The following is a 21,715-nucleotide window of genomic DNA, read 5'->3' as shown; positions in this document are numbered from 1 at the left end:
TAGGGAAAGCAATTCTTTGAAGGGCTAAAATAGTGAGGCCCGGGTACCTAATTCCCTGCTGTAGATCTGGCTTGATTCAGGGGTATATTTTAGAATATTTGGAAGAGAGGACCAAACCAGTGTCCTGTAGTTAATTTTCCATGAATATTAGGTCTTTCAGGTGAGCTTTTGATTCATACTGATTAAGCTTTTGATTAAATATTAAATAAATATATACATAATGCCAGGCACTGTTCTGAGCATTTTATATCCATTAGCTCATTTAATATTCATAATGGTCTCATACAGGGTCATTACAAGACACCGTATTTTAGAGGTGAGGGGACTGTGGCACAGAAAGATTAAGACCCCTGGTAGCAGATACAGCCAGCATTTGGATCTAAGTCATTTTTTTTTTTTTTTTTTTTTGCGGTACGCGGGCCTCTCACTGTTGTGGCCTCTCCTGTTGCGGAGCACAGGCTCCGGACGCGCAGGCTCAGAGGCCATGGCTCACGGGCCCAGCCGCTCCGCGGCACGTGGGATCCTCCCGGACCGGGGCACAAACCCACGTCCCCTACATCGGCAGGCGGACTCCCAACCACTAGGCCACCAGGGAAGCCCCCAATCTTCTTTTTAACCACTACAAGAATCCCAAAGGCATGTAAGTTGGGTTAACACCCTTTTGTGAAAGTTGAGGATTTGAAGAAAAAGAGCAATGATGAGGTCAATTTATGTCTTTTGAGAAGGCAAAGCAATGGGAATTTGTATCAGTCTGAAAAAGCTTACGGGGATTGGGGCCTAAAAGGCAGGGAGGGAAAAGAAAGCATCAGGTTAAGCGCATGGTTTAGAAAATCATTTCTCTTTGTTCTTTTTTCAGCTTCTTCAAATTACAAACAGTGGTGGATCAAAATATGTCCATGTATTCCTTGATACCCTTTCCTTTAAGATGGAGCCTAATTTCCTTCCCTTTGAGGGGCGTGCTGGATCTAGTACTCAGTGCTGACCAACGGAATAAATCAGAAGTGATGGTGTACAGACTTGGAGAGCAGGTCACTGTGGCTTTATCTTTGCTCTGTCTGTTGGATCAGTTGCTCCAGGTAAGTTAACTACCATTCTGAGGACAACTAGCCTAAGAAGAGAGCCATGTGGTGAGGGCCACTAGCCAGTGAGGAACTGAGGTATTTTTGGCCAAGAGTCATGTGGACGAGCCATCTTGGAGGTGGATCTTCCAGCCCCAGTCAAGCCTTGGGTTAACTACAGCTGAGCTTGACTCCAACCTCATGGGACTCTCAGCCAGAATCACCCAGCTAAGCTACTCAGGGATTCCTGACCCTCAGAATCTGTGAGATAAAAATGTTTATTAATTAAAAGGTTCAAATTTGGGCTTATTTGTTATGCAGCAATAGATAAGTAATATATGAAACAACAAGCATCCCCTACCACCTTCACAGCAACAAAACAGAATAAATAAAAATAAAACACATTGCCTAGAACTTCCAAAGAAACATCCTGAAGATAATCACTCTCCTTTAGGTAAGGATTTTGCCCCCAAACTCTCTTAACCCAAAGATCTTAAAGCAATTCAATTTACTTCCAAGGTAATTTTCCATGATTTGGAGTTCAAATATGTGTGTTACTTATAACGTCACGTTGTGTAAAAATGTGAAGAGAAAGATGTTCAAATCTTAAATTACATAAACCTTCAAAATTCTTAGAGCAAGATGAACAACTGAATGCAGAAGATGGGCCAAAGGAACCCCCAGCTTTAGAGAATGGAACAACAGGAGCTGTTAGCAGGTAGAAGCATATAATTGAGCCATTAGTTAAAAGCTACTGTAACTCATTTCAAAAGAAAACATTTGCTAGAAATTCTGATCCCAGAATTTGGCAGCTTGCTGAGGCTACGTGCAATCGGTGCAGATTATACAGTAAGTGACGATGACTAAAGCTGGGAAGTGGAATTTGATTTCCATAATTGCTAAGGCTAGCAGACATGACTTGAGTTTTCATCCTAATGCAATCACCATTATTAATCCAGAGGTATTTCGTTCTGCTTAGGCATCGTGGTGTCTCTTTATTTCTCACCTTCCACTTACTGTGCTTTATCACTCAGCCCAGGGCTCGTTAAGCTGCACTCCATGACCGATACGGAGCTTTACGAAGGGTGACAGATGTCAGTTTATGCACAGGCAAATCACAATGCTCAGCCAAAAATCAGGCTCGGGTAATACCCCTCCTGCCATCCACAAAACTCGTCATGAAGTTGCAATTTTAAAAGAAATGCTTTCCCAACACAATTCAATAACCTTTTTATAAGCACATACACTTCTTTTTCTGGCCTGCATGAAATTTAATATCAGGATTATTATTCATTTGTCACTTCAACCTATAATTTAGTCAGCCTACTTGCGTTTGATTTATGCTCCCCTCACCCCTTCGCCGTCAGCTCGCAGCCATAGATCCATTCAAGAAGCTGTCTAGGTCATACTGGTTTGACCTCTTAGAACAAACATTTTCCTTGTTTCTTATTCTGCTTCCCTAAGAGGCACCATTAAGTTTTGCTCATCTCGATTTAAAATTAGTTTTACGACACAATAACATTTCAAGTTTTCCACATTAATCTTCATTTTATTTCTTGAAATACTTAGGCAAACAATGTTACTAAGACATCACGCTAAGGTGAGGAATTCTCTTTCTCCTCCACTCCTGTCTACTTAATGCCTGCGTTAAGAAATCACACATTTTTGCTCTGAATTAGCTGAGCACTGGAAGAAAAGTTTAAAAGGCTGACCAAGTAATTCACGTCTTAAACACCTGGATAGCAATTAAAGCAGAAAATCTTACCTCCCTTTCAATATATATATATGGTATCCTGTTAAGTATTTAAAAATCTATTTTCTTATATATCAGAGATGTCTGAGTCCAAATGGAAAATGAAAATAAAGCAATCCTAGCCAATTTGCCAAAGCAAACAAATACATGGTCAAAAGCCAGGGGTGTGGCTGGTACTCACCCCGCAGCCCAGGCCGCTGCCCCCTTCGCAGGTGACCTTCCTCTGGCTGGGCTCAGGAAGCAGCCCTGCTCCGCAGCCCGGGCTGGGGCACAGCACGCCCCCCATCTGCAGCACGCACTCTTCGGCGCCATATTGCTGGTACCGGTTGTACTGCAAAGAGAAAATGAGTTTTTCAAAGTGATAATACAGACACCAAGATGTGCTGTTTTACCGAAATGTTAATAGTTGGTGGTTCAGGGGTTTTCTTGTTAGTCTGTTTCTGTAAAAACGGGGTTGGGGGGGTAAGGTGTGGTACAGCCTAGAGAAAGTCTCCCAGTTCCAGCTGACAAAACAGATAAGTGAGGCCTGTGTTCTTCGAATTTCTAGAAATTTACCCTCAAAAAATAGATTTTTCCAAGTTTGATTTTTTAAAATACTACTACCAATTGCATTTAGTAGACTTTTTCATACAAATTTTAGGGAACACATCTATACTTTAAGTTATGGACATTCATAACGCATCACTATCAATCTCATCAAAGAGTATATTTTCATGCTTCTATTCAGGAGTCTATCGAATTTTTAAAACCGTTTTGAAAATAGGTCCCAATGTTCCACCCCTGGTAATTGTTAGCAGCCCACACGGTATCAATGAGCATATTCAGCTTGACAAAGACAGACTACTGTTTTTCTGTTAAAGAATAAAGTTTTCCTTTCATCATTATTCTTAAAGCATGATTTCTTTTATCCCTGACTTCATTTCTCTGTTCTGTTGCTTGGCTCAGTTCCCTTTAACTGTTCCCCCAGCTTGCAGAATAAACCTCAAATTGCACAGCACACTTTCCAAAGTCTTCCTTGTCGCAGCCTTGCATTGTTGTCCTTGCATTATTTGATCATATTCCCTTCTAAACTCAGATCAACTCAAGTGGATCTGACAATTAATTAATTCAAGCAACATTTACTGAGCGCCTACTACGTGCCAGACACTACTGTGGGTGTTGGGAAGAGAGCCCTAAACAAAACAGACATCTCTGCTCTCAACCATAAGACTAGAAGAGTAAATGCTGAAAGGTTAAACTGTATAGTATTTCAGATGGTGATAAGTGGGGAGGAGGATAAAAAACTAAGAAGAGATAGATCCTGGGGAAGATGGGAATTACAATTTTAAAGAGGTGATCAGGGAATAGGGAATGTCTTATGAAGAAGGCGCATTTAAGCCAACATCTGAAGGAGATTAGAAAAGCAAGCCATGTGCCACCTGGGGGAATGAGCTTTCCTGGCTGAATATGGAGCATTATAAAGGTCCAGAGGCTGCATGGGCTTGGTTTGTTTGAGGTACTGCGAAGAGGCCAGTGTGTCTGAGATAAAGTGAATGGGCGTGTGTGTGGGGGGGTGGGGGGTGGGGGGTGGGTAATAGTAGATGAAGTCAGAGAGTTAATGGGGATCCAGGATGTATAGATCCCTGAAGGCCTTTATAAGAACTCTGGCTGTTATTCTGAGAGATTTGGGAACCACCGGGGACTTTCGAGCTGTGGATGACGCAATATGACTAATCTCTTAAAGACAGCCATCTGGCTGATATATTCAGAATAGACTCGTGGGGACAAGGATGGAAGCAGGAAGCAGAGAAGCAGGTCAGAGGTTATTTCAGCAAGGTCCATGGAGAGATGGTGGTGGCTTGAATCAGGAAAGCAGTGATTGAGGTAGGGATGGAGCAGTGGTTGAGTTCTGGATATATTTTGAAGGTAGAAATGGAAAATTTTTTTAGGCAGGTTGGATACATGGTGGGAGAGGACAGGAAATCAAGCAGGAAGTAATGTTTTTCCCTGAGAAGACAGAGGGCAGGAGAGACTATTACTGAGATGGGGAGACTTGGAAGAAGAAAGGTGTGTGTGTATTCGTGTGTGCCTATGTGTGTGTGTGTCTGTGTGTTTAGGGGGTTGAGAAAAGGAATCACTATTTCTACTGTGCTCATACTCATTTCGAAAACCTCCTACACAACTAAGTCAAAATGTTGAGTGGCTAGCTCAATGTATGGCTTTGGAATTTAGGAGAGAGTTGCGGGTTGTAGACACCGATTTTGAAGTCATAGGTGCACGTAGAGCTGGAAAGGAAAGGGTTAGCATCAGGCCTACTATCCATTTTCTCATATTTCTGACCCAAGCAAAACAAGAAAGATGCGTTGGTCAAATCCCCTTGTAAATATGCTAACGGTACTTATATACAATGGCATTTACTGGAAAAGAGTTCTTATCTATGGAATGCATTTAGCAGGAAACACTTGGTCTAAGTCTGCTTACAGTAAACTAGAATATATGAATTTATGAGGTAAGGCTCTCTGAAAATGTCATAAGCTATGCAATTATTAAGGGATAATGAAGACATTTTATCAAGTGAAGAATGATGAGACAGTTTATATAACTGAGAGATTTCATGTTAGTGATCATTCCATGAACTTCCCAGAAACCTCATGTATTGACTCTTGCCTAGAGTACATCCCAAAATGCTGAGAAAGGACATGCATAGCTGTGTTAAATGAGGTGGGGTTTCCCTGTATTTGTCTGTGTCTCATCATTACCAGCATCCTGGAAGTTATTAGCAAAGATTGACACTGGGTTACATCTACGAATAGTAGATGAAGTCAGAGAGTTAATGGGGATCCAGGATGTATAGATCCCTGAAGGCCTTTATAAGAACTCTGGCTGTTATTCTGAGAGATTTGGGAACCACCGGGGACTTTCGAGCTGTGGATGACGCAATATGACTAATCTCTTAAAGACAGCCATCTGGCTGATATATTCAGAATAGACTCGTGGGGACAAGGATGGAAGCAGGAAGCAGAGAAGCAGGTCAGAGGTTATTTCAGCAAGGTCCATGGAGAGATGGTGGTGGCTTGAATCAGGAAAGCAGTGATTGAGGTAGGGATGGAGCAGTGGTTGAGTTCTGGATATATTTTGAAGGTAGAAATGGAAAATTTTTTTAGGCAGGTTGGATACATGGTGGGAGAGGACAGGAAATCAAGCAGGAAGTAATGTTTTTCCCTGAGAAGACAGAGGGCAGGAGAGACTATTACTGAGATGGGGAGACTTGGAAGAAGAAAGGTGTGTGTGTATTCGTGTGTGCCTATGTGTGTGTGTGTCTGTGTGTTTAGGGGGTTGAGAAAAGGAATCACTATTTCTACTGTGCTCATACTCATTTCGAAAACCTCCTACACAACTAAGTCAAAATGTTGAGTGGCTAGCTCAATGTATGGCTTTGGAATTTAGGAGAGAGTTGCGGGTTGTAGACACCGATTTTGAAGTCATAGGTGCACGTAGAGCTGGAAAGGAAAGGGTTAGCATCAGGCCTACTATCCATTTTCTCATATTTCTGACCCAAGCAAAACAAGAAAGATGCGTTGGTCAAATCCCCTTGTAAATATGCTAACGGTACTTATATACAATGGCATTTACTGGAAAAGAGTTCTTATCTATGGAATGCATTTAGCAGGAAACACTTGGTCTAAGTCTGCTTACAGTAAACTAGAATATATGAATTTATGAGGTAAGGCTCTCTGAAAATGTCATAAGCTATGCAATTATTAAGGGATAATGAAGACATTTTATCAAGTGAAGAATGATGAGACAGTTTATATAACTGAGAGATTTCATGTTAGTGATCATTCCATGAACTTCCCAGAAACCTCATGTATTGACTCTTGCCTAGAGTACATCCCAAAATGCTGAGAAAGGACATGCATAGCTGTGTTAAATGAGGTGGGGTTTCCCTGTATTTGTCTGTGTCTCATCATTACCAGCATCCTGGAAGTTATTAGCAAAGATTGACACTGGGTTACATCTACGATTCATTTTTTTTTTTTTTGCGGTACGCGGGCCTCTCACTGCTGTGGCCTCTCCCGTTGCGGAGCACAGGCTCCGGACCCGCAGGCTCAGCGGCCGTGGCTCACGGGCCCAGCCGCTCCGCGGTATGTGGGATCTTCCCGGACCAGGGCACGAACCCGCGTCCCCTGCATCGGCAGGCGGACTCTCAACCACTGCGCCACCAGGGAAGCCCACATCTACGATTCTTGTAAGTCTGATTTGACAATACGACCCTGTGTTATCTCAACAGCCATGAGACTGGATGAGATTACCTAACCTTTGTGGGGATGCTGAGAAGGAGCCAGCAAAGGAGACTGAGAAGAAGCAGCCTATTAGGCGGGTGGAAAACGAGAAGAATGTAGGTGTCCTGGAAGGCAAGGGAACACAGTATTTCAAGGAGGGTGTACGTGTCATGATAAATTGTGCCAAAGGCTGCAGATAAGACAATTACTGAACACTGGCTGTTGTTAGAAATGGAGATGCCATTGCGATCTCAACAGGGGCCATTTCAGGGGAGTCATGGAGCCAGAGGCCTTATGGGAGTGGAGTCAAGAGAGAAATGGAGGAGACAAATTCCAGGAGGTGAGCGTGGACTCTTTTTTCTAGGAGTTTTGACTGAAGGGGGCAGCAGAGACAGGAGGACAGCAGCTGGGAGGGCTGTGGGACTGTAAAGGGATTTTTGAAAATGGAGAAATAACAGGATGTTAGTAGGCTGAAGGGAATGAGTGAGAAGAGGACGGCAACTGATGACGCCATGGATAGGTGAGGGAATGGGATCTACAGGATGAGTAGAGGGTGAGGCCTTAGGACGAGGGCAGAGTGCTGCGGCCCAGGTGCGGACAAAGGAGGTTTTGGAAATTTGAGATGAGCAGAAAAGGTATGAATGATAAAGGGGAGGGAATGTTTGGAGTCAGGATTATTGCTGGGCAGCACTAAGAGCCCATTTTGAACAGCGATTATGAATTTAGAGGAAGCTAGTCAGTACAGTTGCCTGCTTTTCTGCACCAACACTCAGCAGCACGTGCAGAGCAGACAGGAAGTTGGCTTTAAGCCAGGTGGGGTTTGGTCAGACTTGTATGAAGGAGCAAACCATTCCTCCACCATTCCCACCCCTGTGTGGCTTTGGCACATAGCATCCCCTCATATCACTGTGAATGATTCCAATAAATATTTATTGAACCCCTCTGCTCGGCTCTGTACCACTGGACTGTTTAACCTTCTGTTTTGTCCTATCCAAAATGGGTACAAAGTTTCAGTTTTGTAAGATGGATACATTCTTGGGATCTCAGGTACAGCCTGGGGAACACAGCTAATAATTCTATATTGTAGACTTAAATTTGCTAAGAGGGTAGGTATTTCAGAACTACAGAGTTTTACTTAATATTTCCTGTTTTACATGTCTGTTGCCCTTTTTCTACACTGGTTCTCAAGAACGCAGAGAATAACAGAATCATAATGTCCCATAATAGCTCACTTGCTTTAGCTCACATTGTACACACCATGATTTTGGAATAACAATATTATCACCATGAATGAGTGATTACTAAAAACTTCAAATATATTTTCATGTGCTCTACCCATTCTCCTGCCAAATTTTTCCAATAATACTGTATCTAAATTGTTGAGACATAGGGCCATTTCATACTATGCTTTCTCCTAATTCTCATGTAATCTTAATGCTACACACACACACACACACACACACACACTTAATACTCATCACCAGTCCTTATACTAATGTCTGATCAGCAATTTTGGTTGTTTGAATCTTGTTCTCTAGTATAAATTCCTCAGGAAGATCTCATTGGAAAAATATTCACTGAATTCTTGCTCAGTGACAGTTTATTTGGGACCTTGATTCTTGAAAATGAGTCTGGCTGGATATAAAGTCCTGGGTTCATATTTTTTCCCCCTCAAGTATCTTAAATGTCTTACTCTGTGTTCTGATACACAGTGTTATGGGCAAGCTTATGACAGTCTGATTTTATTTTTTTCCTTTATAAGTGAGTTGATCTTTTTGCTCAGATGCCCAAAGGATTTCTTTTTCTTTTTCTTTAGAATCTAGTAATTTTATTAGAATATGTCTTGGTGATGGTCATTTTCTGATCAATATTCATATGCATGCTATGTCAGGAAAGTTGTACTGAATTTAAGTTTTTAGTATTTGCTCCATTCTCTTGCTTTGATGTTTTTCTTGTGGGCTTTCTAGTGTACATATATTGGATTTTCTTTACCTAATTTCTAAATCGGTCAACTTCTCTTGACTGATTTAGAAGTTGGGTAAAGTTAGTTTATCTTACTTTATTTTCATTTTTTAGAATTTTCTTTCTTTTCACTGTCTATTTCTTTTAAGACTATGTCCGTTGTTATTTATTTGTACTTGTGAAATTTCTTAATAACTTAGTTCCCCTTGGAATAGTTATTTTAGTTTTCACCCAATTGGCGGGCATGACCGGCTGATACACCCTCACTGTCTCTCAGGACAATATTCTGCTCTTCACTCTGCATCTCCTCTTAAAAACTTTGTGCGGCCTTTGACCTTGCTTCTCTTCTGTTGGGATTTTACTTTGTTCCTTTCTGTCGCTCACCTTTACGTGAAATTAGTTCTGAAATTTTAGGAGGAGGAAGGATTCAGAATAGCTCTCAATGGCTCCACAGTTTTCTCTTTGGTCTTTGGGGCAGTGTTAAAAAATATGAGGGCTCAATTTCTGTGATCTCCCAACTCTGTTACCCCATTTTCAACCGGACTTTCTCTTTCCCTTTACTCAGTGAGGGGCTTTGTCCTGACAGAGGTCTTTGACTGCTTACTGGTTTTGTGAGTCATGGGACCTACGTGCTCCAGCCCCTCAGGCCTTCCTGTAGACCCTCTGCACTCCCCGCTTTCCTTCACGTATTTGTATTCCTGAATTCAGCACAGTATCTTGTCCATAGCTGGTACACAATAAATAGTTGTAGAATGAATTAATAAAATTTAACTCCATCCTTAAAGAATTCTAATAAAATAATCAACGACAATGGGAATTAATAACAGAGTGGTATAGGATGATTTTTACCTACATAAATTATTTTCTAGTTTAAATAAATTGATCTTAAGTCATTAGCTATTTACTGATTTGATGACAGATCACCTATCTATTTAATTTAGTTAAGCAATTTTATTACTACGATAATATTTTTTCTAGGAAGAAATTAACCTATTAACCTATGGACAAAGTGCACTAACTCTATAGAAATTCTTGCTGACTCCATGTGTTATAGTCTCAAATTCTGACAGAACGTGTAAACTATGTTCCTCTTTCCATTCATTAACTAAGGAATTTATAAGAAATAACTTTATTATATTCAACCTATATTACAATTCCTTTTCTAAAGGAAGACAAATATCTTAGCTTACATGTCTGGTAATTTCTGATTAAAAAGTACACACAACATCTGAATCAAAACCTACAATTACTGAATGCATTTCTTTTTTTTTTAACATTGTGAAATGTATAAGAAAAACATTTGACCTAGACCAAGAATGTTCTAGTATTCATAGAAAGTTTAATACCCTAAGGAAACAATTTAGACATGCAATTACATTATATGTTATTAGTAGAGATCCTTACGTAGTTTTCTTTAAGATAAGACCCACAGTTTCACAGATTCCTTTCAAGCACTTACTGGCACAAAGTTGAGAGTGCACTGGAAGAAACATGCTATATACTTATTGGAGAGTTGTGACAAGTTAGCGTAAAGTAGGGCAGAATGTCTGTACTCACCTGAGTGTAAAATACACACAACAGTGGTAAAGTGATAAATGGACTGCAAATGGTGGAAAGGAACGACGACTGACCCTTTGACACTACTTGTGTTATTTCCTAGGGCTTTTTCGCTTATCACTGTTGAATAGCATTTATAAATAGAACTAACTTGGAGGAATGTGATTAATTTATAACGTGAACTAGGTCTGTATGGAGTCCATTCTCAGGTGAGCTCAAAAGCAGCAAATTCTCTAAAATTCACTTAGGCATTGTTTGTCTTTGGAATCACAGTGAGTGTGTATGTGTGTGCTTGTGTACGTGTAGATAGGTATATTAATACTTACTTGCCAACTTACGCTGTTTAAGCTGTTAATAAAACCAGTTTGCAAATTTCTAGATATACTTCCATAAAGTGGATACTCCACAGACAGATAACTAAGATAATTTAGAGATGACAGCGTATTTGCCAAAATGTTTTAAAATAAATGTTAATATTAACAAAGCATACTGTTCTGCACCTAAGAAAAAAATAAAAAGTTCCTCCTACATTTGGTCAGATTATAGTGAAAATACATTCTGTTAGATGACTTATCTAGGTAAAATCTCAACTCATTGGTATGGTTTATATTTTATTTATTTGGGGAATAAATTATTCAGTTTTTATGTGTATGCTCATGGACTCTTAAGAACAGGAAATATTCATTTTAAAGTATAAAATCCACAGAACTTTCAATAAACTCATATTTTAAGAATCTAAAAGTGAGTCAGGGGAGAGCATAAGCATGCAGAGGTTGCACTTTGGTGGTCTGTTGCTAGTTGGAGGAGTTGGGTTGGGTAGAATAATGTTCTATAATGAAGCCAGGGTCCCAGGTCCCAGGTCCCATGGAGGCCAGTTAGCTTCCCCTTCCTTGCTGGCCACTGTCTCTATGCTAAGTGCAAGTGGTGACCCGCGGGGTCAGGCTGGGGAGGAACTGGGCCCAAATACCCCACACTGCTGGAAAACCACTCAAAACTCCTGTCCTATGTAGGAGGGCACAAACGGCTCATCGTGATGTTTAATTCGCATGCTTTCCTAAGAAAAGGCAGCAAGAAGGAAGCTAAATTTTAAAACTGCAAGAAATCTGAAGCACAGGGATGCTTAGGTAAAACTAAAATCTGGGAAAACAGGCAAATGTTCTGTCAAAATGAGGTGGAGCTTGTCAGCAATCCATGGCAGCCTTTCAAATCCTCTGAGCAGGGAAGGGGGCTGTTTTTGTTCTGCCATGGAATTTTCCAGAGTATCCTTTTGGGGGCACTCAGGTACAGCTACAAAAGCAACCCCTACACAGGCTGTTCTTGCTTTTCCCCCACTAAATTCTGGCTTCTGTGAGGTCTTAGCCACAAGTACCTGGGGATTCCCTCCCAGGACCTGTCTCTTGCTCTCCCCCTGGAGGAGAGAAATCCCCATCAGAGACACCATTCACTGAATTACCACTCTGTGCCAAGGACTGTGCCCACACTTTGCCTATGCATTTCACTCTCCGTCTATCCTGGAAGTGAGAGGTGAGGTCACTGAGTCACAAAGACATTCAGTCCTTCACTGTGGTTCACATGGGCAGGGACTCAGGGCTGTGGCTCTAAAAGACCACCCTTTCCCTGATACCAAGCTGCCTCCACTTTCTTTCTTTTTTTCCCTTTTATTAAAAAATTTCAGCTCACTTCCTTCATTATCATTTAGAAATTAATGAAAAACGGTTGATTACATCACTTCTTCTTTGGCTAAAAAAAGTCTAAAATAACTTTTTAGAGGAACATGAATTTATGATTAATCCATTTCCCAGGGCTAAGTAGAGAATGTCCTATTTTCTATATGTATTAGAATTTTAAAAAACACTCCTTAAATTCTCAGTAATCTTAGTTTTCTTCATGTGCAAGCAGTTAGCCCCGGGGAGTTGGTGACAGCCCCTGTGGAGGTGCCTGTCACATTGCTGTTTGTATTCTCAGTTTTGTTGCTAATAATGTGCTTTTCATCCCTGGACATCTGTCATTGACTGATGAGGTAAACTGGCTAGAGAAAGGGCTGGGCCTTTTTCATCGCCTAGAAAAAAACATCATTAGGATGGCTGAAATTAAATGCCAGGAGAAAACAGATCAAACAACACCTGAAATATAATTAGAGCAACAGACTGTATCCTGGATTGCAATTTACAAGGTTTTTCTTTTTCAGATGTTTCAGACAACATGATGCCAAAAAATATCTCAACTTCTAGTAGCCGTGGAATCTTCCGGAAAGGAGGTCAAAGCCGATTGATTTGTTTGTCCCTTCTCCATGCTGTGGGCCATGCAGTGCCCCACAGGAAGGGTGAGGCTGTGAAAGTAGATACTTGCAAACCGTTTTCCTTGAAGGAGTTTCTACTGAGGGCGTGACTTCAGAGACTCCTGGAAGCTTTGCACACGGGTCTGCTAAGCACACCTCCTGATGGGGCACTCGGCAAATGGCAAGGCTGTCTGTCTGTGGGCACAAATTATTTTACCCTTTACTATAGTCCCTGAGAAGAGGCTTTGAGCAGTGCTGTTAGTCTCCAAATCCAAGAGCCTCATCCTCAGAGAAATGGAACTTCCCTGAGAGGGTGTGGTTTTGCCACCTGCACCCCCCTCCTCCCTGTCTCTTCCTGGTCTTTGCTTCTCTAACACGGGATGCTCACATCTCTCCCTTCTGGTCATCCTCCAGTCTGGAGGCAACTATACTGGTTTCAAGGTGATTATGAGGCCAGTGGAAGGGGAAGAGTGACATATCAACGTCTGGAAGTTTTGTGTAAGGCTTCAGTTTGAGGCAATGAAACGGGTTATTTCCACTGCACATTTAATGAACTGATTTGAACTCTGATGACCCAAATAATTAAAAAAATGATCTTCTCGATTATATTACATGGATTTACATTTATAACTATCTTTCCTTGGTGTCAGCAAGCCTATGATACCAAGGAAACTTTCTGAAGTGAAGGCCAAGTAAGTTGCCTTAATGCCCAAGAGACACACTTGAGATGATAATAGCCAGGTGACACGGCAACAGCCAGGTGAGGTGACAACAGCCAGGTGGCCTGGTTGTGTACCTACTTCCCTCCAAAGGTCATGAGAATTCATTCCATCATGCCTCACATCATTATTGACTTCTGAGACTTAGGCATCTCCTACTATTCTCATTCCCATAAAGGTCTCGATATTCTCCAAAAGGAGCCTTCCTTCTCCCCAAGCCCTTTCTCTTTGTCCCCTGGAATTCCTGCTCCACAATGAACAAGCTCTCCTGTATCATCAGGCTTTTCAAAGGTTTCTCTCTCCTACCCGAGTTAACTGAAACTGGTCCATCTCCTTGCAACCCTCTAAAGTGAAGGCTGCTTTTTGTTTCAGGTGAACACACCTGAAGGCCAGAGTTGGAGCTGGTTGTGTCCTGGCCGCTCACTGATGTTCCTAAACCCTTGCTCCCCTCTCTCTTGCAAAACCCCACCCCACTGCTCCTCTGAAACTTATGCCATCTGGCTATGTACCCCTGTCCTCTCCCCACTGCCACCACCTGCAATGGACATAGGTGGATAAGCCCCTCATTCTCGGGACTTTAGCTCCTAGTTCATGATTTTCATCTCTGCCCCTATTCTTCTCATCATTCTAGGGATTGAACTGTCCATCCATCAACCTCTTCTTTCAGTTCCTTTACCTTCTCATCTCTGGGGACCTTTTCAAAACAATTCTTCTACTGTTACACTTCGTTCCTGGGCCTTGTCATCATGAGAAACTGTACCACCTCTGAAATCCAAACTGCAGATATGTCTCTTTCCAACCATCATCTCCTGTCTTTCCTTTCCTGGTGCTCTTACTGAAGTATGGACATTGCTTAAATTCTTCAACTTCATTGACAATTCTCAGGAACTGACCTAACACTTTCTCCCTGGCCGCTGCTTGCTTTCTCTTAAATTACTCATCACAGACTTCAAATGAGCATTTACAACTTCTTCATGATTGTGTTATGTGTCTCTAGCAGCATGTTTTCTCTTCTTTCTTCCCATACTGCTCATATCCCACCACTTCCCTCTCTGGACATCTTACTTCATACTTCACTGAGAAGACAGAAGTCACGAATGAGGTATTCATTTATTGGGCAAATATTTACTAAGCATCTTTTAAAAAAATTTTTATTTTATTATATTTTTAATACAGCAGGTTCTTATTAGTCATCTATTTTATACATATTAGTGTATACATGTCAATCCCAATCGCCCAGTTCATCCCACCCCCACCCCGCTTCCTCCCTAGTGTCCATACGTTTGTTCTCTACATCTGTGTCTCTATTTCTGCTTTGCAAACCAGTTCATCTGTACCATTTTTCTAGATTCCACATATATGTGTTAATATATGATATTTGTTTTTCTCTTTCTGACTTACTTCACTCTGTATGACAGTCTCTAGGTCCATCCATGTCTCTACAAATGACCCAATTTCATTCCTTTTTGTGGCTGAGTAATACTCCATTACATACATGTACCATATCTTCTTTATCCATTCATCGGTTGATGGGCATTTAGTTTGCTTCCATGACCTGGCTATTGTAAATAGTGCTGCAATGAACACTGGGGTGCATGTGTCTTTTTGAATTATGGTTTTCTCTGGGTATATGCCCAGTAGTGGGATTGCTGGGTCATATGGTAGTTCTATTTTTAGTTTTTTAAGGAACTAAAAAACTAAAACTCCATACTGGCTGTATCAATTTACATTCCCACCAACAGACTAAGCATTTTCTATGTGTCAAGAAATCTACATGGAGAAGATGCAGCAGTGAAAAATGTGCTGCCTTAATGGAGCCATGAGACGCCAACTTTCCCCTCCGCATCACTACACCTACAAACGTACCTGCACCCACACTCACCTGTTCCTTTCTGTCTTCTTACAACAAAGAAAGTGGCTTTAACCCTGTTAAGGGTCAATTACTCCCTCTGTGCTGTGGATCCAAAACAAACCCTTCTCACCTTCTAAAGTACTGCCCTTCTTTAGCTAGCTCATCTATCTCCTGAATCATCAAATAATCCATCTCTACTGGATCAGTTCAATGAACACAAAACAAGTTCCAGCCTTCTTAGTCTGTAAAGCACCCTCCTGCTACTGCTGCATTTCCTTCCTTTTCATAACAAAACTTCTAGAAGAAATTGACTCTACTTCTGCTGACTCTTCATCCCATAAAAATCTGCCTCTTGCCTCCAACTCTCCACCAAAACTGCTCGTTACGGTCACCCATGATTTCCATGTTGCTGTATGCAAAGGACAATTGGCTGACCTCATCTTATTCAGCTTTTCATTAGCATTCATGTAAACAGCCACTTCTTCTGGGCTCCATCATGACACATCGCTGGATTTGCTTCTCCTTTAACTTGAGGCTCCTTCTTAGTCTCCTTTGCTGGCTGCCACTCTTTTACCAAGTTTCCAAATGCTGGCGCTCCTTAGGGTTCATCCGTGGTCCCTCCTCTCTTACCTACTTTTCGCAACTGCCATGGATTTAAAATACCACCTACATGCCGGCAACTCCAAATTTATCTGTCTCTGACCCCTGACCTGCCTCTCCTCTGAGCTCCAACTCACACACCCAAATCCCTACTTGTCTCCTTCTCAATGCTTGTCATATCAAAGATATTCAGAATTGAACCCTGATTCCAAGCTTTCATCTTCACCTTCCTACCATCAAACCCATCTCAGTTAATAGAGCTGTAGGATTCCTTCATTTCCCTGACTCATAGCTAATCAATCACCACGACCTTTAATTCTACCTCTGAATAGTCACTTCTTTCTGTTTCCTCTGCCAATCATTTTCACCCAGACCGTGTCCATATTGCAACAAGACTGACATTCTTAGAATGTAATTTGGATAATGCCAGCCCCCTGCTTAAACTCTTAAGGATTCCCCATTGAATTCAGAATGAAATCCAAACTCTTGACCATGGCCCACGTGGTGTAGGTGGTTTTAATCGTTCATCACGGTCCCTCCCGCTCATTGTTTTCCAGCCACATTAATTTTATTTAGTGGCTTCAACCAAGCAAGCTCTTCACCTCCGCTGGGGCTACGGAACATGTGCTTTTACTCTGCTTGGAAGGCTCTTCTCGCCTAAGCCCCGTGATCCCAGCTCACTCCATGGTGGGTGTCCTCTCAACTTTCATGTTTCAGAGGTCCTGACTCCTCATCCAAAATAGGTTACATCTTAGCATCTATCATGATTTGTACCTGTGACTTCCTTGTTTACCGTTTTACCCAACACAGCACAGTAACAGTACAAAAGGTATTCAGAAATGTTTGTTGAATAAATGAAGGTTATTTCCTCAAAATGCTGGTGATTAAACCCAAAGAGGAGGAAGCCGGTAAAAGTGGAAATACGTGTGAAATGCAGGTTTTCTGAAGACTCTCCACATCCTGTGGACTTACAGATATCATACCTGTTTTCTTTAGGGCTCACCTAGAAATTCAGAGTAGCTTTACTTACCTGCAGTGTGATAATATCTTTGCCAAGTAGTTTGGCCTTGGTGGCTGTGGGTGAGGGGGCTGAAAGGTGCTTTATGAATGTGAATCGTAAACACAAATCAGCGACAGGGCCCAGAGCTAAAGTAAATGTAATATGTTACATTCCAAGGAGTTTTAATTGCATTTTTATTTTAGGAAGGTAATGATTTATAGTGTTTATAATGATTTATTTTTAATCCAGATCTCAAAAAGCAAGTGCCTATTCAAGGTCAATGAAAACGGAAAGGAATCACAGACAAAGAAATTAGATACTGGTCAGCATCTCTACCATCCAGTAATGAATTCAGTACTTAACCAGTATCTGTACAGCTTTTATCACCTCACTTTTAAGTGAATGTTACACTGATTTTACTTTATTTTATTATTTTTTCTTTTCCGTTACACTTTATTACAGGATATTGAATACAGTCCCCATTACACTGATTTTAGTGTCTACTTTTGCTGCTACTAGTTTAGTCTATTGATAGAGTGTGAACAGTATTTAAATCAGAAACATTTTAGTGTAGTACTTAATATTTGCAACTTACTTTGCAATCTTATTTATTTACAAAAGTTCTAAGAGATGACCTAGCATTACTCTTCCTTTTTGACAAACCGAAAGGCCAAGTTGGAGACTACAATGATTTGTCTGAGGGAACTTGTAACACACAACAAAAAATTTTGTTTCATCAAGTAATCTAAGTTGTCTCAAGCATCCAGAGACAGCCTGAGAGTTTCAGCAGCTCCGGCTAAGGGCGCACACCCCCACTGGCAGGAGCGGTGGGGCTGGAACTTTCTGCTCCCCCTCCGGACTTCGTGCCACCATCTGCCCTGAGGCCACTACGTTTTGTCATGTATCATCAGCACGGAAATATCCCTATAGCTGATGTGACCTGTTTGTATCCATCACCAAGAGATCCTTGGCTCCCTTGTCACCTCTCCGGTCTGACCTTCAATCCTACACGCAGCTCTGTCCATCCCTTTTCCCTACCCTGTCCTTCAGCTGCCCCAACTCCTGCCTCTGAGCTTGGGGAACTCGGAGTCAGTCAGCAGTAAGTGCCCTGTAACTTACACTCTCTCAGTGTTTTTCTCACATTCTTCCCTCACTGAACTTGATTCGCACCTCAGGACACTGCTTCCCCTGCAGCCCCTCAAATGTTTTCTCCACTGCACCCTCTGCACCACCGAGTACTGACCTGCAACACCCCAAGTAGAACAGTTTTCTTTTCTCCTTCTAAAACTCTCCAGCTGTGATTTTCAAACCGCTCTTTGTGCTCTATTTCTCCTTTGCAGTCAGCTACTGATGCCCACCTCCCTCAGTCTCTCTCTCCCTTCCCTGTCCTGTTTCTAGAAGCCTCAGTTTTTGACTCACCAGAACTCTCTCCAAGTCCACTCTGGTGACAGTCCTGGAGGATCTCAGTGTCCACGTGGGCCATACTTCCAACACCCTGGCTTCTTAAGTCCATGCCCTCAACTTCTGCAGTCATCTCGTCGGCTCCCTGAACTCAGCCAGCAACATTCCTGGTCCTCCCCTCACCCTGTCATTTCCAGTCACTGCACCACCTCCACCATCTCAATGTCAAGTATTCCGTTCTTTGGCCAACACCTACTTTTCCAGCTAAACCCTGCTAAAATCCAAACTCCAAAGACTCCTTGAACCCACTGGGACCTGTAGCCGGTGGGTCCTCCCACCTCTTCCCCATCCCTTCTCTTCTCTGCTTACCCAGCTGAAATCTCAGGCTCAGTCATTATACTCACTACCTTAGGTCTGCCCAGCAAAGAGCTCCTTTGCCTCTCTCTTGTTCTTGTTTTACTCGTGTGGCTGGTTAAACTTGACCCTCTGCCTTTGCTGCATCTGTGCCTACACAGTTCAGTGTGACAGAAAAACAGTCAAGCTGATTGATCTCGCTCCAAATTCATTCGTTTCTTACACTTATTCACTCCCTAGCCTCCTAAATGACACTTTCATCATCCTTTCCTATCTCTGTAAAAGTCTTCCCCATCTTCCCTCTCAACTGATGACTTTGCTTCCTATTTCACCGAGAAAAGAGGAACAGCAGCAAAAATCTTCCTACATATTCTGCTTTTCCCACGGCTACGAGGTTGAGCTGTCTCCACTCTCGTCTCTGGCCAAACCTTAACTCTGCTAGTTGTTGAATCAAGGACATTGCTCCTGAAATTCTCCCTTCTCCTCTGCATCATCAATCTCCCTGTTCCTCTGCAGAATCATTCCCATCAGCACATAAACATGGTATTTTTTTTCTATAAAAATGAAAAATTTCTTGATGCCACATTCCCTACCCCCAGCTACCTCATTTCTTTGTTTTCATTTAGCTAAATTCCTAAAAAAAAAAAAAAAAAAAAAAAAAAAAAAAAAAAAAAAAAGGTATCTAGATTTTCTCTCTCCCATTCTTCCCCTGTCTCCATTGAACCCGATCCAGGCAGACTTTCACCCTCACCAGTCCACTGGTCAAGGTCACAGTGGCCTCCAAGTTTCAAATTCCAGGGCTCACTTCCCATCTGCATCCTGCTTGATCAGCGCGTGGCATGAACGATCAGTCCTCCTGGACACGCTTTGTTCCTTTGGCTCCCACTTTACATGCTCCTGGATTTCTTCCCACTTTATTCCAACCACAACTTATATTTTATATTTTATAATATTTTTTTACATCAAATAAGCATTACATATGGTTGCTTCAAAACTTCTGTACTCACTTTACTCTCTAACTGGGAACCTCTTCCCAGATGTCACCATGGTGCTTCCCTTTGCACCTTTGAGGTCCTCATGCACCTAGCACCTGCCTCAGTGAGAACTTTCCTGACCACCTTGTATAAAATCTCGGCTCCCCCAACCGCCAGCACTCATCATCCTTCTTTTTGGTTTTACTTTTCTCCATGGCAATGATAACCATCTAGCATATTATATACTGAACATGTTTGTGTGCATGTTACATAATAGCCTTCCTCAACTACAATGTGAGCCTGAGAGGGCTTTCTTTTTCACTCCTCTGTCCCTGTAAACAAGAATGGCATACAGCACACGAGTAGGTGCACAGTTAAGTATTCATCGAATGAAAGGAAAGAAGGAAGGAAGGAAATGTGGTTTTTCAGGAAATAAAAATCAATATTGCTGTGATGCACTAAGTGACCATGTAGCACAACTCATCAGAGGAATATTGATTTTGATTATGGCTTGATCAAATGTCGAAGAAAATGCAAAGTGGTTTGAATTTTATGCAACTCTAAGGAGATGATTATAGTTGGCTTCTTCCCCTACTCATCACACAATGACTCTAAAACAAACATAGGAACAATGTGCAAATATTGGTACAAGTTAGAAGAGAAGCTTCCATTACCTGAGCAGAAATCTCGGGGTAACATCAATGATTCTTGCTATAAGAAATCTCTCAGGCTTTCACAGGAAAATAGCTGTGAGATACAGGTGTTTTCATAAATAGGTATGTTTGGGGTCTGTTATCAGCTCTTACCTGCAGTGGAGGATAACTGATTTTGCTTGTATTTGAATAAACATCCGTGCTCTCTATTCTGGAAATTTACAGTATGAAAATATGAATGAGGCACACTGTAACCTGCTAATTCAAGGAGTTGGAAATGATTCCAGCCTTTCATCCTCCCCTAATTAATCCCCCTTTTGAAATCTCATATTGGAAATGGGCAGTCCAACTTTGCGACATACACATACCAAACAAAAACACATAAACCAAAAATCTGTTGACAAAACTGAGCTGCCACGTCTCCATTTGCATGTTCTCTGGTCAGAGTGGGCAAAGACCACCTTTGCGAGTAAAAATCAATACGAGAGTATAAAATAGGTCGACTACCATGCTGTAAACTATATGGCATAAGTATTTCAAGGATAGCTTGACATCAGATTTAACATAACAATAATATGGAGCCTGTAATTCCATATGAGGATTAGGAGGTTTATTTTTAAGTGGTCAAGGGTGTGTGTGTGTGTGTGTGTGTGTGTGTGTGTTTATACATATACATCTAGGTAATATTTAGCACTCTGAATTATTTATTTATTTATTTTTTTGCGGTATGCGGGCCTCTCACTGTTGTGGCCTCTCCCGTTGCGAAGCACAGGCTCCGGACGCGCAGGCCCAGCGGCCATGGCTCACGGGCCCAGCCGCTCCGCGGCACGTGGGATCTTCCCAGACCAGGGCACGAACCCGCCTCTCCTGCATCGGCAGGCGGACTCTCAACCACTGCGCCACCAGGGAAGCCCAGCACTCTGAATTATTAACTTAACACATCTACTTAGAACCTGACATGTTTCACTGGGCACAACACAGCACTTAAATAATCAACTTTAAATGGGCCAGCTTTTGTATCTAAGTCACATGTTCACATCCATAGACAAAGTGGCTGAAGTGAAACACAGGTAACACACAAAATATAAAATTTGTACATCCACCTACAGACATCAGATCAGGGCTGCCTGTGATGCTCAATCATCTCTTAGGCATAATCCATCTCGGCACTTACTTGTTTGCTTATCTGCCACTACGTTGTACCTGCTAACTGCCGCGTCCTGAGATGTAATGCTCTGGCAGGTAGCAGATGTACCAATTAACAACCTGTCAGGTCTGATGGATAGAAGAGG

The 21,715-nt window shown here is 41.8% G+C and overlaps 1 protein-coding gene across 1 annotated transcript in view; it reads right to left on the bottom strand.

Annotated features, from left to right (window-relative positions):
* The window catches only part of PRKN (parkin RBR E3 ubiquitin protein ligase), a 767,911-nt gene that overhangs the window by 164,416 nt on the left and 581,780 nt on the right, over positions 1-21,715 (bottom strand). The window contains exon 6 of the mRNA XM_007457572.1: positions 2,993-3,142. Within this exon, the coding sequence (XP_007457634.1) occupies positions 2,993-3,142 (150 nt within the window). The remainder of the gene's footprint in view (positions 1-2,992; positions 3,143-21,715) is intronic.

The sequence above is a fragment of the Lipotes vexillifer genome, unplaced genomic scaffold, assembly GCF_000442215.2.
Source record: "Lipotes vexillifer unplaced genomic scaffold, Lipotes_vexillifer_v1.1 scaffold1055, whole genome shotgun sequence".
Lineage (NCBI taxonomy): Eukaryota > Metazoa > Chordata > Mammalia > Artiodactyla > Lipotidae > Lipotes > Lipotes vexillifer.
This window is presented reverse-complemented; position numbering and strand designations above follow the sequence as displayed.